General features: G+C 40.6%; 1 protein-coding gene across 3 annotated transcripts in view; it reads left to right on the top strand.

Annotated features, from left to right (window-relative positions):
* ATP2B4 (ATPase plasma membrane Ca2+ transporting 4) overlaps nucleotides 1–14459 on the top strand; it is a 190778-nt gene that overhangs the window by 158077 nt on the left and 18242 nt on the right. For all 3 annotated transcript variants that reach the window (XM_042463091.1, XM_042463089.1, XM_042463090.1), the window contains 7 exons: nucleotides 830–1071; nucleotides 6338–6572; nucleotides 9855–10034; nucleotides 10608–10695; nucleotides 11400–11506; nucleotides 12548–12739; nucleotides 14241–14454. In XM_042463091.1, the coding sequence (XP_042319025.1) occupies nucleotides 830–1071; nucleotides 6338–6572; nucleotides 9855–10034; nucleotides 10608–10695; nucleotides 11400–11506; nucleotides 12548–12739; nucleotides 14241–14454 (1258 nt within the window). The remainder of the gene's footprint in view (nucleotides 1–829; nucleotides 1072–6337; nucleotides 6573–9854; nucleotides 10035–10607; nucleotides 10696–11399; nucleotides 11507–12547; nucleotides 12740–14240; nucleotides 14455–14459) is intronic.

Genomic DNA, 14459 nt, shown 5'->3' with positions numbered 1-14459 from the left:
GTATCCTACCTTGAGGATCAGAAACAGCTTGCCTCTGAATACCATTCATTCAGGTAAAATAGTAGGAAACAGCTGTTGCCATTGTGTCCTGCCATTGTGGGCATCTTATTGGGCATTATAGGAAATGGAATGCTGAACTAAATAGTTCTTTAACTTGATCCAGCAGGTTTCTTAGAATTTAGTAAACTATATACTTAGTGAGATTTTATCTTCTCAATGAAGTGTGAGTAATTTTGAATGGCTGTTCACCCAGTGACTCACTGTTCACCCAGTGAGTTTCAAGGGAACTGGGTATGTTTAGCCTGGAGAAAAGACAGTTAAGAGATGCTATGATAGTCCTGTATGAATATTTGAAGGGATGTCATATTGAGGAGGGAGCAAGCTTGTTTTCTGCTGCTCCAGAGAATAGGACCTGGAACAATGGATGCAAACTACAGGAAAAGAGATTCCAGCTCAACATTAGGAGGAACCTCCTGACAGTAAGAGCTGTTCAACGGTAGAATCACTACCGTTGTCTCCTTCTTTGGAGGTCTTTAAACAGAGGCTGGATGGCCATGTATTAGAGGTGCTTTGATTGTGAGTTCCTACATGGCAGGGTGTTGAACTGGATAACCTTTATGGTCTCTTCTAACTCTATGATTCGAAGACTGGAACACAGCTCTTCCTGATTCTCACCCAGTGTTCTACTGATTGCACCATATAATCTATGGGGAGGGTTTTCCATGTTGACTTTTTTCCACTTTGCAGTCATCTGGCTATAATAAGTTAAGGCTCTTTACATGTTCTATACCATTAATTTCTCATTTTACCTTTATTTGGGAAAATTTAGCCACCAGAAAAAGAAGGAGGTCTACCCCGTCAAGTTGGAAACAAGACAGAATGTGCACTTCTGGGCTTTGTGCTGGACTTGAAACAGGATTATCAAGCTGTTCGTAATGAAGTGCCCGAGGAAAAGCTTTACAAGGTCTACACTTTTAATTCAGTCCGCAAGTCCATGAGTACTGTGTTGAAGAATCCAGATGGGGGCTTCCGTATGTACAGCAAAGGAGCTTCCGAAATCCTACTGCGCAAGTAATTAACTTGTCTCCTAATAGCTCCTGGGCCATTTCATGATTTTTTTAAAAATGTATGTTTCTTCATTCAGCCACTTGACACTTGTGAATCCATTCTAGGGCATCTGTATGACATTGCAATGGTGATTGCTGTAAATAGAGGAAATTCTCCTAAGAAACAGCCACTTTAAGGAAATGATGTAGAATTTGTAGTCTTAAAGAACATGTGGTAGCAACCTGAGCAATGTGAACCCAACTGGCCATCTATATGTGGTTTCCTCTCATGCTGATTCTTGGGAGAACATCTCCCACAAATTGTGAAAATGTCCAGGGATAGGCTAATTATTTGGATTAAAATGAGAAATGATTGTGCAGCTTGAGTTTCTAAAATGCTTGGACAAGAGGTGTTTTAGATTTCAGATATTTTGGATTTTGGAATACCTGTATTTGCATAGACATACATAATGAGATATCTGGAGATGGGATCCAAGTCCAAACACAACAATAATTTAAGTTTCATATTCACTTTATACACATAGCCTGAAGGTAAATTTATATAATATTTTTTAATAATTTTGTGCATGAAACAAAGTTTGTGAACCATCAAAAAGCAGAGGTATTTGGAATTCCAGATACAGGAGACTCAACCTTTAATAACACGATGTTAACATGCATTTTGTAATTTGCTTTACCTTTTATAGATATCTCTGCACTAAACATTCCCAATCACCACCTAGAATCTGAAATTAACTTCTCTATTTAAAAGTCTCTCACTCATTATGAGTTGAGTCCATAACTCACCAAAAAGTCACTTAGACTTCTAATGGCTTGACATGAGCCATTTCATCGGCACTTTCCCACATTTACCAAGTTGTGGGAGCAGGGAGTAGAGATCGGGGAGTGAAAACAGCAGCCAAGGTTAACACAATGGTCTGTTTCCAAAGCTATTTCTGAATTGTCACCATGAACTCTAGAAGATACAGCAAGTTCCCATTGGAAATGGAATGTCTGAACAAATACTTTGAAAACTGAAAACCAAACAAGCCCTGATGGCATTCACATAGTTAGCAATTAGGTGACAGGCAAGGGGGCCTTATCCAGATTGGGATTCTGATTGAGAGGTTCAAGGACTTTAATTCTTTGTTACTCTCTTCTCATTGTTGTCCCAAATCATGGGATGCACTTCATATTTGCATCGGAAAGAATGCTTCCATTTGGGGCAAATAGATGCTTTCTGAACAGTGCAAACTAGCTCTTCGGTTCTGAGCTATAAGGAAGAATGCCGGCATTGGGGGGAGTGAAGTTGATGGCTTTCATGGCCAGCATCCATAGTTTTTTTGTGGATTTTTCGGGCTATGTGGCCATGTTCTAGAAGAGTTTATTCGTGAAGTTTTGCCAGCATCTGTGCCTGGCATCTTCAGAGAATGCTGGCATGGAAGAATGCCAGCATTATCTGAAGATGCCAGCAACATATGCTGGCGAAACATCACAAATAAACTCTTCTAGAACATGGCCACATAGCTGGAAAAAACCACAAAAAATTGTTGGGGGGCGGAGTGTTTTCACTTACTCATATGCAAATACATAAATGCATGCCAGCATTCACAACTGTCCTGCGAGCCTCATGAGCAAAACACAGCCTCTTTCACATTGTGCTTTTTTTAACAAAAAGAAACCATTATACAGTGTGCCCACATCATACGTGGATGCACTATACTCGGCTTTCAGCATACGTGTGGGAGAGCACTGGGCACAAGGGGTGCCGTGTTCCATTTAGATTACATTAGATTACATTCAATGGGGCTCGAGCATACATGGTTTTTTTTAACTCGGGTTGGTCCGGAATGGATCCCCTGCGTAAAAAAGGGGCACACTGTGCCATTGCTAGTTGTGTGAATGGTGTCGTGCCTAGTTTGTCCCTTTAGAGAACTAGAGCCAGTTATTTTCGCTTCTCTTTTCCGTTCATTCCCTACATAAATTGATTAGAATGAGAAGTTGGGCAGGGGGATGAAAATGGGTGCATGGTAAAAAAAAGGCTCACTCCTGTTACAAATTTGAGATGGACAGATTTCATCCTTCACCACTCTGTTCTTCTGAGGAGATGTACTGTATATACTCATGTATAAGTCTACAAATTTTAGTCAAAAAATTTATCCCAAAAACCTATGTCAACTAATCCACGGGGCAATGTATGTACTGTATTTTCTGGCATTTAAGACTACTTTTTAACCCAGGAAAATCTCAAAAGTCGGGGGTCGTCTTATATGCTGGGTGTCATCTTATAGGGCAGACTGGAGAATCTGCGGTTGCCGCATATGGTGGGGAAGCTCAAAAACGGCCACGGGTACATCCCCGTCGTATGCAACGATTGTATGAAAGCAGCTACTGCTCTGATAGTCTTGGAGACAGGGAGGGCTGGGCAGGCAGAGAGAGCTGACCAGTCCAAGCAGGCTTTGTATACAACAAGGTTTCCTGCTAAATACCTGCATGTCATAAGCATTTGAATTAAAATTACCATATTGAAATCAAATCTGATGTTTTTTTTTAATTTTTATTTGGTGTGTGTTGGAAGAGGGGTAGTCTTATACAGTGAGTATATCTCAAACTCTATATTTTAACTGAAAAAGTTGGGGTCGTCTTATATGCCGGAAAATACGGTACTATACTTTAAAACTTCTTTTAAAAAAAGGAAACATACTCTGGTGAAAGGCAAGAACATAATTTGTTCTGGAAGCACTGCCCCCCCCATTATCTCATCCATCCAGCCTTTAGTATGAGCACAAACAGTGTTCTTTGACATTGCTTTCTTTTGCATAATCCTTTACATCCTTTATTACATGCCCCTAAATATTACCCTCGGCTTATCCATGGGTCAAATCAAAATCACTAATTTTGGCCCCAAAACCTATCGTTGACTTATACATGAGGTCAACATGTAGTTAAGTACAGTGGAGCCTTGCCTTATGCGGGGATCCGTTCCGGACCCACCCCCCACCCCCCACCCCATGTAAGTCAAATACCATGTAAGTTCAAGCCCCATTCAATAGAATGGGGCTTGTGCTTGTGACGGCGGTGCACACCATGGATACACATGCCATTGAATTGATTACAACACGGCTTCTGCATAAACCAGAAGCTAAGTATGATGTGCCCGCATATGGAGTAGGCGCGTTGTATATACAATAAATCTTATGTAAAATATTGGCCAGTGTGTCCATGCACATGCATGCATAAGCATATTCTAAACAGAACATCTCAGCCAAAACAGCAGCCTAATTCTGTTTTACATCCTGAAATAACAAAGGAACTTGCTATAGCTGTTTCCATAAGCCCTTCATTAACAGGACATAAGGCTGGAGATTTGCATGGAATCAAACAGAATCATGGGCTTTAAATTTCTTTTCCGTGTTTCTGTACAAAATATGAATGACTTGGATTCTAACTCAGTTAAGTGCATGTGAATTAGTTTCCTGTTTCCATGTTTTACACAGCAGGGGTCTCCTCATAATTTCACTCATGTTACTGCTTAGTCACTGAGGGCTCAAATTGCTTAATTTTGAAGTCTTCTGCTTTATTGTGTTTACATTGGCCTAACAGTGTTTTAATAACCGTTGGATTTCTGTGGTTTTGAAATGACAAATACTTAGTACATTCTACTGCCTGTTGTATTCAGTGATGCATGCTGTTTAAAAATGGATTTATCTTGCTTTGAGATATCCTTTCACTCTCTGATTCTGTCCACAAAGCAGTCTTTCTTTCTGATAATTTACTCTGTTGATTGTCATATCCACAGCCAAAAAACTCTTTTCTACTCACCTCACTGATAAAGAAAGTCATAGAGCAGGGGTAGGCAATTGGATAAGTGACATGGGCCCATTTCACTCCCCTTTGTGGGCTATAGCCACATGTTCTAATAATTAATTTGGGGGCCACTAAAAAAAATCACTGCCAAATTTAAATTTGGGGTGGTTGGAAAGGGTTTGGGGGGCTCCAGTTGGCCTCAACAGCTACAAAAGCTAAACAAACGTTGAATTTTCAGGATGCATGTGGGCTGTGGACCACATTTTCCCCATCCTGTCATAGAGATTGGGCAGATTTGGACAGGATGAAATTCCTAGCCATGGGTATGGGACTGGAATTTCTGAACTCCTCAAAGCATGGCTTTAAAAAAGAACTAAGATGTTCTATTTCTTCTTCCTATTTGTTGCATTCCAGTAGCCCAGTACCCTGGGGTACTTTCTATTCCATCTGTTAGGAAGAAGATATCTGCTAATGCATCTCTAGAGTCAGTTTTTATTCTGTCTTTGCTGCAAATAGATGTAGGTATCTTTATCTGCTCCATTCCAAATATATGGCAGATGTATTTATACATACAGTCAGTCCACCATATCCATGGATTCCTTATCCACAAATTCAACAATCCATGGCTTGAAAACAAGTTTTAAAAAATATAAATTCCAAAAAGCTCACCTTGATTTTGCCATTTTATGTAAGGGGCACCACTTTACTATACCATTGTATTTAATGGGACTTAAGCATCCATGGGTTTTGGTATCCCGGGGGGGGGTGTTCTGGAATCAAACTTCAGTGGATACCAAGGGCCTACTGTTGTAATAATTTGCATTCCCTCTTTTTTTATATATGATGCCTAAGTCAACTAAGGATTGCTGTCTTCTGCAGACAACCTATATGCTTGCAGGTATACAGGTGTATTGGTCACCTCTAGATCCTTTACTATCCATGTTTGCAGTTCATCAAGCCCTTAACTTGATGCTTGTATTGTCTTTACTGAGATTAAGAAGAAGCAATTATACAGCCTCCATTGAAGAAGGGCAGTGTATTCCTTCTTGTTAATTGTTCATTTTGATTGTTTGTGTGAGGGCTGTCAGTGGATAGGCTCCTCTTTCCATTTTCTGAGAATGCCTTTCTTGCCACAGAGGAGGGAAAAGAAAGACAGTTTAGTGCAAGGATAGGCAACATTCAGGTCTCACTGTGGTCCTACATACCAAAAAACAGAAGTGGCCATGGTTCTCCCCATTTAATGACATTAGAGAAAGCTTCTGGATGATCCAGGACCACAGCAGTTCAGAGAACCCTGAATGCAATCCATCTTTTGAGGAAAGTGTGGATAAATATTTCTATTAGTTAATATGTGCATATACAGTCAGTAAAATATTCCTGTATAGTTAACCATATACAAGTATTAAAGCTGTTGCCTTTGCTTGGGGGAACACAGCCGCTGATAAACATGCTCATTCCTTTGTCTGCATTTTCTCTTGATACAGATGCACAAAGATCTTGGACAAGAATGGGGAACCCCGAATCTTTAAGGTGAAGGATCGAGATGAAATGGTGAAAAAAGTGATTGAGCCAATGGCTTGTCAAGGGCTGCGCACCATTTGTCTAGCCTACCGGGAATTCCCTGCCGGCGTTGAGCCTGATTGGGATGCTGAAAATGAGATTCTGTCTGACCTTACCTGCATCTGTGTGGTTGGCATTGAAGACCCTGTTCGGCCAGAGGTAACAGGAATGCTCTCTTTTTTTGTGAATGCCTAGCATTTACTTCCAGCCATGATCACCATAATTATACACTTTTATATATCATGTTCTTTTCCTCTCCATATTGAATCTCATTTTGATTCTGTAAGTTCTTTTTTCTAGCCAGCTCTTTCATCTCCAACTCTCATTCATCTATGATGTGGCCTTTTCCAAACCATGTTCCCATTGACATCTATTGATGATGCCCTTCCCCTTTCTGATTCCCACTTGCTATGTTACATCTTTTATTTTAGTCATTTGCTCTTCCTATTTGGATCATCAACTGTGATTTTTATTGCATATGATACCTTTACTCTTACATTGTCTGTCTATCATCTTGTTTCCTCTTTTTTTTATCATGTCTCTGGTCTCCAGATTTAGCTTATTGTTTGTTTCCTTACTCCTTCTCTTGTGCCATTGAATACATAACGCCCATAAATTTTTTGAGCATCACTTTTACAGCCCGTATTGCTACGTTCTCCACAAGAGGTTAGGGGTAACTGCACTCTTCAGGCAGCAGGGTAGTCCAGGTACACAGTTTTTTCTTTCCTAAATTTCTTTCATGGATTTTTGGTAGCAAGGGGGGAAGTATACCCTACTGCACAGCTGTAAATAGTATTAGGAAATGTCAGGAAAGGAGCTGATAACCTTGTTGAAGATTTGCCTGGAGGAGAGAACTTTGATAATTGCAGCTTCTCCTGCTGTAGTGCTGCAGTGTCAGGAAACATGGCAAATGTCAGCTTTCAGTCCTCTCTATAGCTGTTAAAGGGTATCCTTTTCTCTGAATGTGGCAACCTTAATTCACAAATTCAACACCAAAATGCAACAGCAGAGATTATGATAGAAAGCGAAGGTTACTAAGAGAAGTTACACTTTTATTCCCAACCAATCACCACCTCATCACCCTCCTCCTTCCCACCTCCCACACTTTTTCTCTCATTGTTTCCTACAGGGGTGACAAGCAGACAACTGGCCTAATACAATAAACAGCCCCATGCCTATCTCATTATTACATTTCAAAACTGCAGCCTGCCCTCCCTGCATGCATCTTTCCTTAATTAGATGTCAGAATATCTGGGCTTCGACGTGGCTTCACAGATGCCTTACATGCACTGGCTCTGGAGACTGTAATTCAGTTTGTTGATTTCTTCATAAAGTCTCCCTCCCTACTCAGGCTTGCTCTCTGCAAGATAAATCTATTAGAGCAGTGATGTGCCAGGACAGTCAACATGATAAACAGGGCAAGGTGGAAGACTCATAGAGAAACAGGTCAATCTTCCACCTTGCCCTGTTTATCATTTTGGCTGCCCTGGCACATCACAGATGATGCAGTGCGACTGAGGTATCTCTGGTGCCAAGATGTGATGTGGTAAGAATGATGATTTAAAAAAAAAAACATGCTCCTGCTGTGGGATGGCCATATATCTTGGCACCAGAGATACCTTAGTCGCACTGCATCATTTAGGGTTACATTTCTCTAAAGTGGTACCAGAAATTGCTCAGCACAAATTACTTGCCTGGTTACAAAGATATTCCATGTCCTGGAAAGTCACAGTTGACTCCACCTCCCAACATATGTATTATCTTGCATGTAAGTTTTCTGGCATTTGAAACAGTGTGCCCCCCAGTGATTGTTGGAGGGTAGCTGCTGTTGCTGAATTAAAATATTCATTTTGAAGGCTGATCTCAGAAGCTGAGCAGGGTCATGCCTGGTTAGCAGGTAGAAGGAAGACCATCATGGAATAACAAATGCTATAGGAGGAATGCTATTCAGAGAAAGACAGTGGCAAACCACCTCTGAGTATTAATTGCCTAAGAGAAAACCCTATGAAATTCATGGAGTTACTGTAAGTCAACAGGCAGCTTAAAGGCATCTCTTTCTGTGGAGGGATTCATTTCGGAAACTTACAAGTTCAAACATTACTGAGTAGGGAAGTAAGGATATATATTTCACAAGGCCTGCAGAATAAAAGAAGCAGAATCGATGTACATCCAGTATACCAGATACTGCTTGGGTACTTTTGCTATACTGGCACTATTCATAACTATCTGCACCCAGCATTTTACTTTGCTTTGCTTGTTGTTGAAATTTTCCCTACTTGTCAGTGAAAGCATTGGTCTTGTCTCTTATGATGGCATGTCAGTACACAGTATTAGAAAAACTTCATTTAAGTAGTGACATACACACAATTAGATTTTCCTAGCATAAACAATGAACTACATTATTTGCATTTGGTACTGGAGAAACTCAGAATATTGTCCTTTTTAGAAACAAGATCCACAGACAGTAACTATTTATATCATTTTTGGTTGCCATCAGTCTGTATTGAGAATCCTGTGGGTCTGCTGTAATGAAGGATACATTTTAAACAAGTATTTTGATTTTTTTAAAAATCTCCATTTGGGTCAATTATTTTTCAGTGTTTACTTTTTTGCTTTGTTTATTACATCTAAATCTCCACTTAGTCTAAAGATGTTTTCCCCACATCTAGTTTGCCTTCACATCAACTCTGTGAAGGGGAAGTTAGTTTGTGAGAAAATAGTAGTCCAAGTTCACCCAATGAACTGCATGGCCAATTAAAGATTTGAAGAACAATCTTTCTAGTCTAGGTGTCATACATTGCTCTGGAGTTTGTCAAACTGCAACTTCCAGTTTTCTTCACTATTGACTATACTGGCTAGTGCTGATAGGATGTGAGATCTGATAACATCTGAAGGGTAATGTGATTCTTATCCTGTTGTAGTCCAACATTATGACCAAGCACACCATGTTGACTCATGATTTTCAATTTCCAGAAAAGGGAAGCCTATATTAAAATGTTGAAGTGTGAAGTACTCCTCTTCAGTGTACCAGAAATCTAAACACGCTTTCTGGATGCCTAGTTACATGCCTTATCCCTGACTTCCAGTCAGCCACCAGTATCCCATGACCAGTGAACATGCTATGTCATTATTGTACTGTTTGGGATTGGGGAGGGGGCTGCCCTGTTAGCATTTTATTAAAAACCTAAAGATTTTTATTATTATTACTTCTGCAAATATAGGTTTTCCTCAAGTCTTCTAATACCTTTTTCTTGTTCATGGGCAATACTGTTTTGATTCTATAAGGAACCATGCTTCAAGAATTAGCTTGCTATTAGTATATTGGATAGTAGTTTGTTTTTCCTTACCTCCCCTTCTTGTAAGCTTTTGCGTCATTTTCTGCTGTCTCGTAACTTTTGCTTCCTAGCTTTCTGACCTCTGTGTCTCATTGTTCTCCAATAGGTGCCTGATGCCATTCTGAAGTGCCAACGTGCTGGTATTACTGTCAGGATGGTGACAGGTGACAACATCAACACAGCACGTGCCATTGCAACCAAGTGTGGGATCTTGCTGCCCGGGGAAGACTTCTTGTGCTTGGAAGGAAAGGAGTTCAATCGGCTCATTCGCAATGAAAAAGGAGAGGTGAGATCATTGAGACCAGTTGCAGTCCTGTTGATCTATTTAGAACTGAGGAATATTTCTTGCATTCTTTCTTCTGAAAAAGTGCCTTTATCTCAGAAATTTTATGAGCTTTATCAAACCAGTTTACCCAGCTATAGTTGAGACTCTCCAGTCCAAAATACTCAAAACTAGAAAGCAGCTAGAAAAAGATTTCTCTTGCTTATGTCTTTCTGTAATACTAGAAGTATTTACTGTAGCCTCCTATTGTGGAGGCAGGGTGATGTCATTGACTGACTTTTGATGCTGAAACTATTAACCACAGATGTTTACTCATTGATCTTCTGACATGTGAGATCTGTGTAACTAATGAATCCTGTACAAGGAGAAAGACAGAATATAAATTAATAGAGCAATCATTTCTCCCTGTGTGTAAAGTTTGTTGCCCTCCCTTATAAGTCATTAAGTAAACTGTTTTTAGGTGAAGAGATCTTGCTTGTGGTTTCTCAGAGCCTTCTGACACTTCTGCTGGGTGTGGTGGTTCTGAAACTGGTACAGGGTTAGCCTGGTTTGTGTTTTCGTGGTTTTGTCTTGCAGGTGGAGCAAGAGCAGCTGGATAAGGTCTGGCCCAAACTACGAGTCTTGGCACGTTCTTCACCCACAGATAAACACACACTTGTGAAAGGTATGGTCAATGGAATTGAGAGAACTTGGCTTCCAAAAATGCCCCCAAGGAAGTGAATATGGAAGAAATCACAGGGAGCAGAACATCCCTTGGCAACTGGCTTATCTCCTTAATAAGGGGAAGGCTTTCTATTTGCACAGCCAAAGCCACTTACAGTATGTATTTGTTTTGGAAATTTATATTATGCCTTCCCAGTTTCAAGTGAAAATCCCAGAGGCAGCTTGCAGTTTAAAACAATATGTCTAACACACATTTTGAAAAGTAGCAGAGAGAAAACAATAAGGAGGCAGTGAACAAACAGGTTGTTTATTTAAGGAGTACACAGATGAAAACCTTGGCAAAACAGTAAGATTTTCAGGCATAACCAATAAAATAGTGGTAAACAGGGAGCCATACAAACTCTGTGAGGTCTGGCCATCACAATAGAAATGGCCACCTCATACTTCACTGCCAGCTGTACCTAAGAAGGTGATGGGATGCACTGAAGGGTTTAACAAAATTATCTTCATAGATGAGCAGATTCCTGTTGTTAGTGGACACAGAGACAGTCATTAAGGTATGAAGATCCTGAGTTCATTTGGATTTTCAAGGTGACCACCACTTGAATTACTTTCAGAAATTGACCTGATGCCTTTCAGTTAGCTGTTTTGTTGCTTGGCAGATCTCTCTGCTTTTCCTCTCCTGATACTTAGCCAATTTTTCAGGAATTATTGACAGTACCATTGGAGAACAGAGACAGGTGGTAGCTGTGACTGGAGATGGCACTAATGATGGCCCAGCCTTGAAGAAAGCAGATGTTGGATTCGCTATGGTATGGACTCATAGTTTGCAGGATTGTGTTGCAAACTTTTAACAAGTATTATGTAGGGTTAAGGATTTATCTTTGTGTGCCTTGACACACTGGAGATGTTAATCATTGACTTAAGATACTCTCTCTCTCTCTCTCTCTGTGTGTGTGTGTGTGTGTGTGTGTGTTTAAACTCTATTTTTATTCTGCTTTATTTTCTGTTTCAGTTTTTGCACTTTGCAGTTCAGGACAGAATCTCACAATCCCTGGGCTCAGTAGGACACAGCAGGCAAGCATTAGGGAAAATTGGTCACCACAGGATACCTGCTTAATGTTTCTGAAGCTTGCTGAGATAGTTCTGGTAGTGGAAGATTCTGTAGTCATTTACTGCCACCATGTGTCTGTAACTGAGTTTTGCAATATGTCTCTGATACCATGGTTCTTCACTAAGGAGGAAGAGACTTATGGGCAGAAAATTACTGGTTAACTTTTTCATAATCATTTTTGGGTTTAGAAGGTGAAAAACATCAAAATAATGAAACTGTTTACATAGTTTGGATATGTTGTTTATCATGTGGTCATCAAGTGGGCAAGTGTCAGCATGACATAGTGGTTTGAGCATTGGACTAGGACTCTGGAGACCAGGGTTCAAATCCCTGCTTGGTCATGGAAACCCACTGATGACTTTAGGAAAGTCACACTCTCAACCTCAGAGGGAGGCAAAGGCAAACCCCATCTGAACAAATTTTGCCAAGAAACCCCCATGATAGGCTTGCCTTAGGGTCATCATAACCTAGAAACGACTTGAATGCACACAACAGCAACAACAACATGATATTTAGTACTTGCAGATCAGTTGGGCCTTTTATGCCCACCAGAAAAATTAAGAGATTATCTACATAGTTCATTCTGTAGTGTTGTGTTCCACATTCAAAAAATACTGTTGTTTGCTATTTGAGTTGTGATCTTATCTCTATGGATAAGCAACTGAAGCAGCAATAAAAACAGCCATCAAATGCCACCTTTGTGACTTTTTCTTCCACTTTTTCCTCTCTGCTTACTAAGGGCATTGCTGGTACAGATGTGGCTAAAGAGGCCTCAGACATCATCTTAACAGATGACAATTTTACAAGCATTGTCAAGGCAGTGATGTGGGGTCGCAACGTGTATGACAGCATCTCCAAATTTCTTCAGTTCCAACTGACGGTCAATGTAGTAGCTGTGATTGTGGCTTTCACAGGTGCTTGCATTACACAGGTAACACTACACAGGATTTTCTTTTTGATTAAGTGCTAAGAGCCATGAGAGTGTCTTAAAAGCAGCTGCTCTGGATTTGATTCCCTGTTATGAAGATATTGTTGGTTTGACAATTTGGGTGTCTTTACCTGAGAATGTCAAAATTGTGCTATAAAAATTTCTGCTCTTGGTATGGATTGGTATATAAAATTCTAAATTATTAAGAGAATTAAAAATAATTTCCTTGCTGAGCCAGGCTACAGGTCCATCAAATCTGTTGTTTCTAGCTCTGGGCAGCTGGATGCACTGGGGTGGACAACTATCAAGCATCTGAGGGCTACACAGAGAGATATCACTGGACTTCAGAGTGGCTCAACTCTACTGCAATATGCATACCCCTTAAAAATATTTTAAAGGTTTCCTCAAAATACTTTTTCCAGTTTACTCCAGTTTAGAAAAACTTGGAGGGGGATCAAAACATGGCAAAATACCTACCCATTTTGATCAGAAATAGTATTTATTTACATTTCCCCCACCCCAGTGGGCCATATGTGTTCCCCACCCATTCCCACCCAGATAAGAACCAGAACTGATGGAGATGGCAGTCCCATTGTTGTTGTGCTCAACAACACTTACAATGAAAAGATAACACTTACAATGGAAAGTCTGCTTTATATATTTCATTATGGCTCATGGCCAGTGGTGACTGTTCTTTTCTACATTTGCACCATATTATTGCAGTGCTGGTGACTTAAGGATGACTTAGGGCAGTACTTCTCAAATAGTGGGGTGCGCCTCCCGGGGGGGGGCGCGAGGCTCCGTAAAGGGGGGCTTGTTTGACCTCGGCAAATACTGTCATATTGGATTTCTAGATCGGATCATCCGACTCACTCACAAGCGGGGGGCGCGAAATGTTTTCTTCTTCCTAGGGGGGGCATGACAGAAAATAATTGAGAAGCACTGACTTAGGGTGACATAGGATGACTTAAGAGATGTTGTTTTGATTAATTAAATTCGAATTGGGATTCTGAAAATGGTTAAAATCGGGAGCATTTGGGCTGCCCAAAAGAACCTTGGAAGACATGTGGTCTCTGGCTTAGCAACCCACTGAGTCTAAATATTTAGTTATACTAACATTAGTAGTACCAGGCTACACAGTAAACATCCCTGTATTACTTTAACAGCACCTTTTTGAGCTTGAACTTAACACATTCCAGTTCCATGTGAAGGAGGCTGGGAAACTAGGAAGGGATATAAATGGTGTAGACTGAGTTTCAGAAAGTACAGATTGTATCTAATGTGTAAAAGTTTCCCTCCAAACCTTTTGTTCATTCACGCTGCCTTCCTGTACCGTGTAGGGCAGAGGCAGACAACTGTTGGGGTTAGGGGACCAAATTGTGTGGGAGCACAGTGCTCTGAGTTCTAGCAAGGAGTGATATAGCCTCTGGACCCTGCATCGCTTCCCATCCCTGAATTAGATACAAGATACAATCTATTCTGAAGCATTCTTCTGTCTTTGCAGGACTCTCCTCTGAAGGCTGTCCAGATGTTATGGGTCAACCTGATCATGGATACCTTTGCCTCATTAGCCCTTGCCACAGAACCCCCATCAGAGTCCTTGCTCCTGCGCAAGCCATATGGCCGCAACAAGCCACTTATTTCCCGCACCATGATGAAGAACATCCTGGGGCATGCCGTGTATCAGCTCACCATTATCTTTACACTACTTTTTGCAGGTGAG

This window comes from Sceloporus undulatus, chromosome 4 (genome assembly GCF_019175285.1).
Source record: "Sceloporus undulatus isolate JIND9_A2432 ecotype Alabama chromosome 4, SceUnd_v1.1, whole genome shotgun sequence".
Classification (NCBI taxonomy): Eukaryota; Metazoa; Chordata; class Lepidosauria; order Squamata; family Phrynosomatidae; genus Sceloporus; species Sceloporus undulatus.
This window is presented reverse-complemented; position numbering and strand designations above follow the sequence as displayed.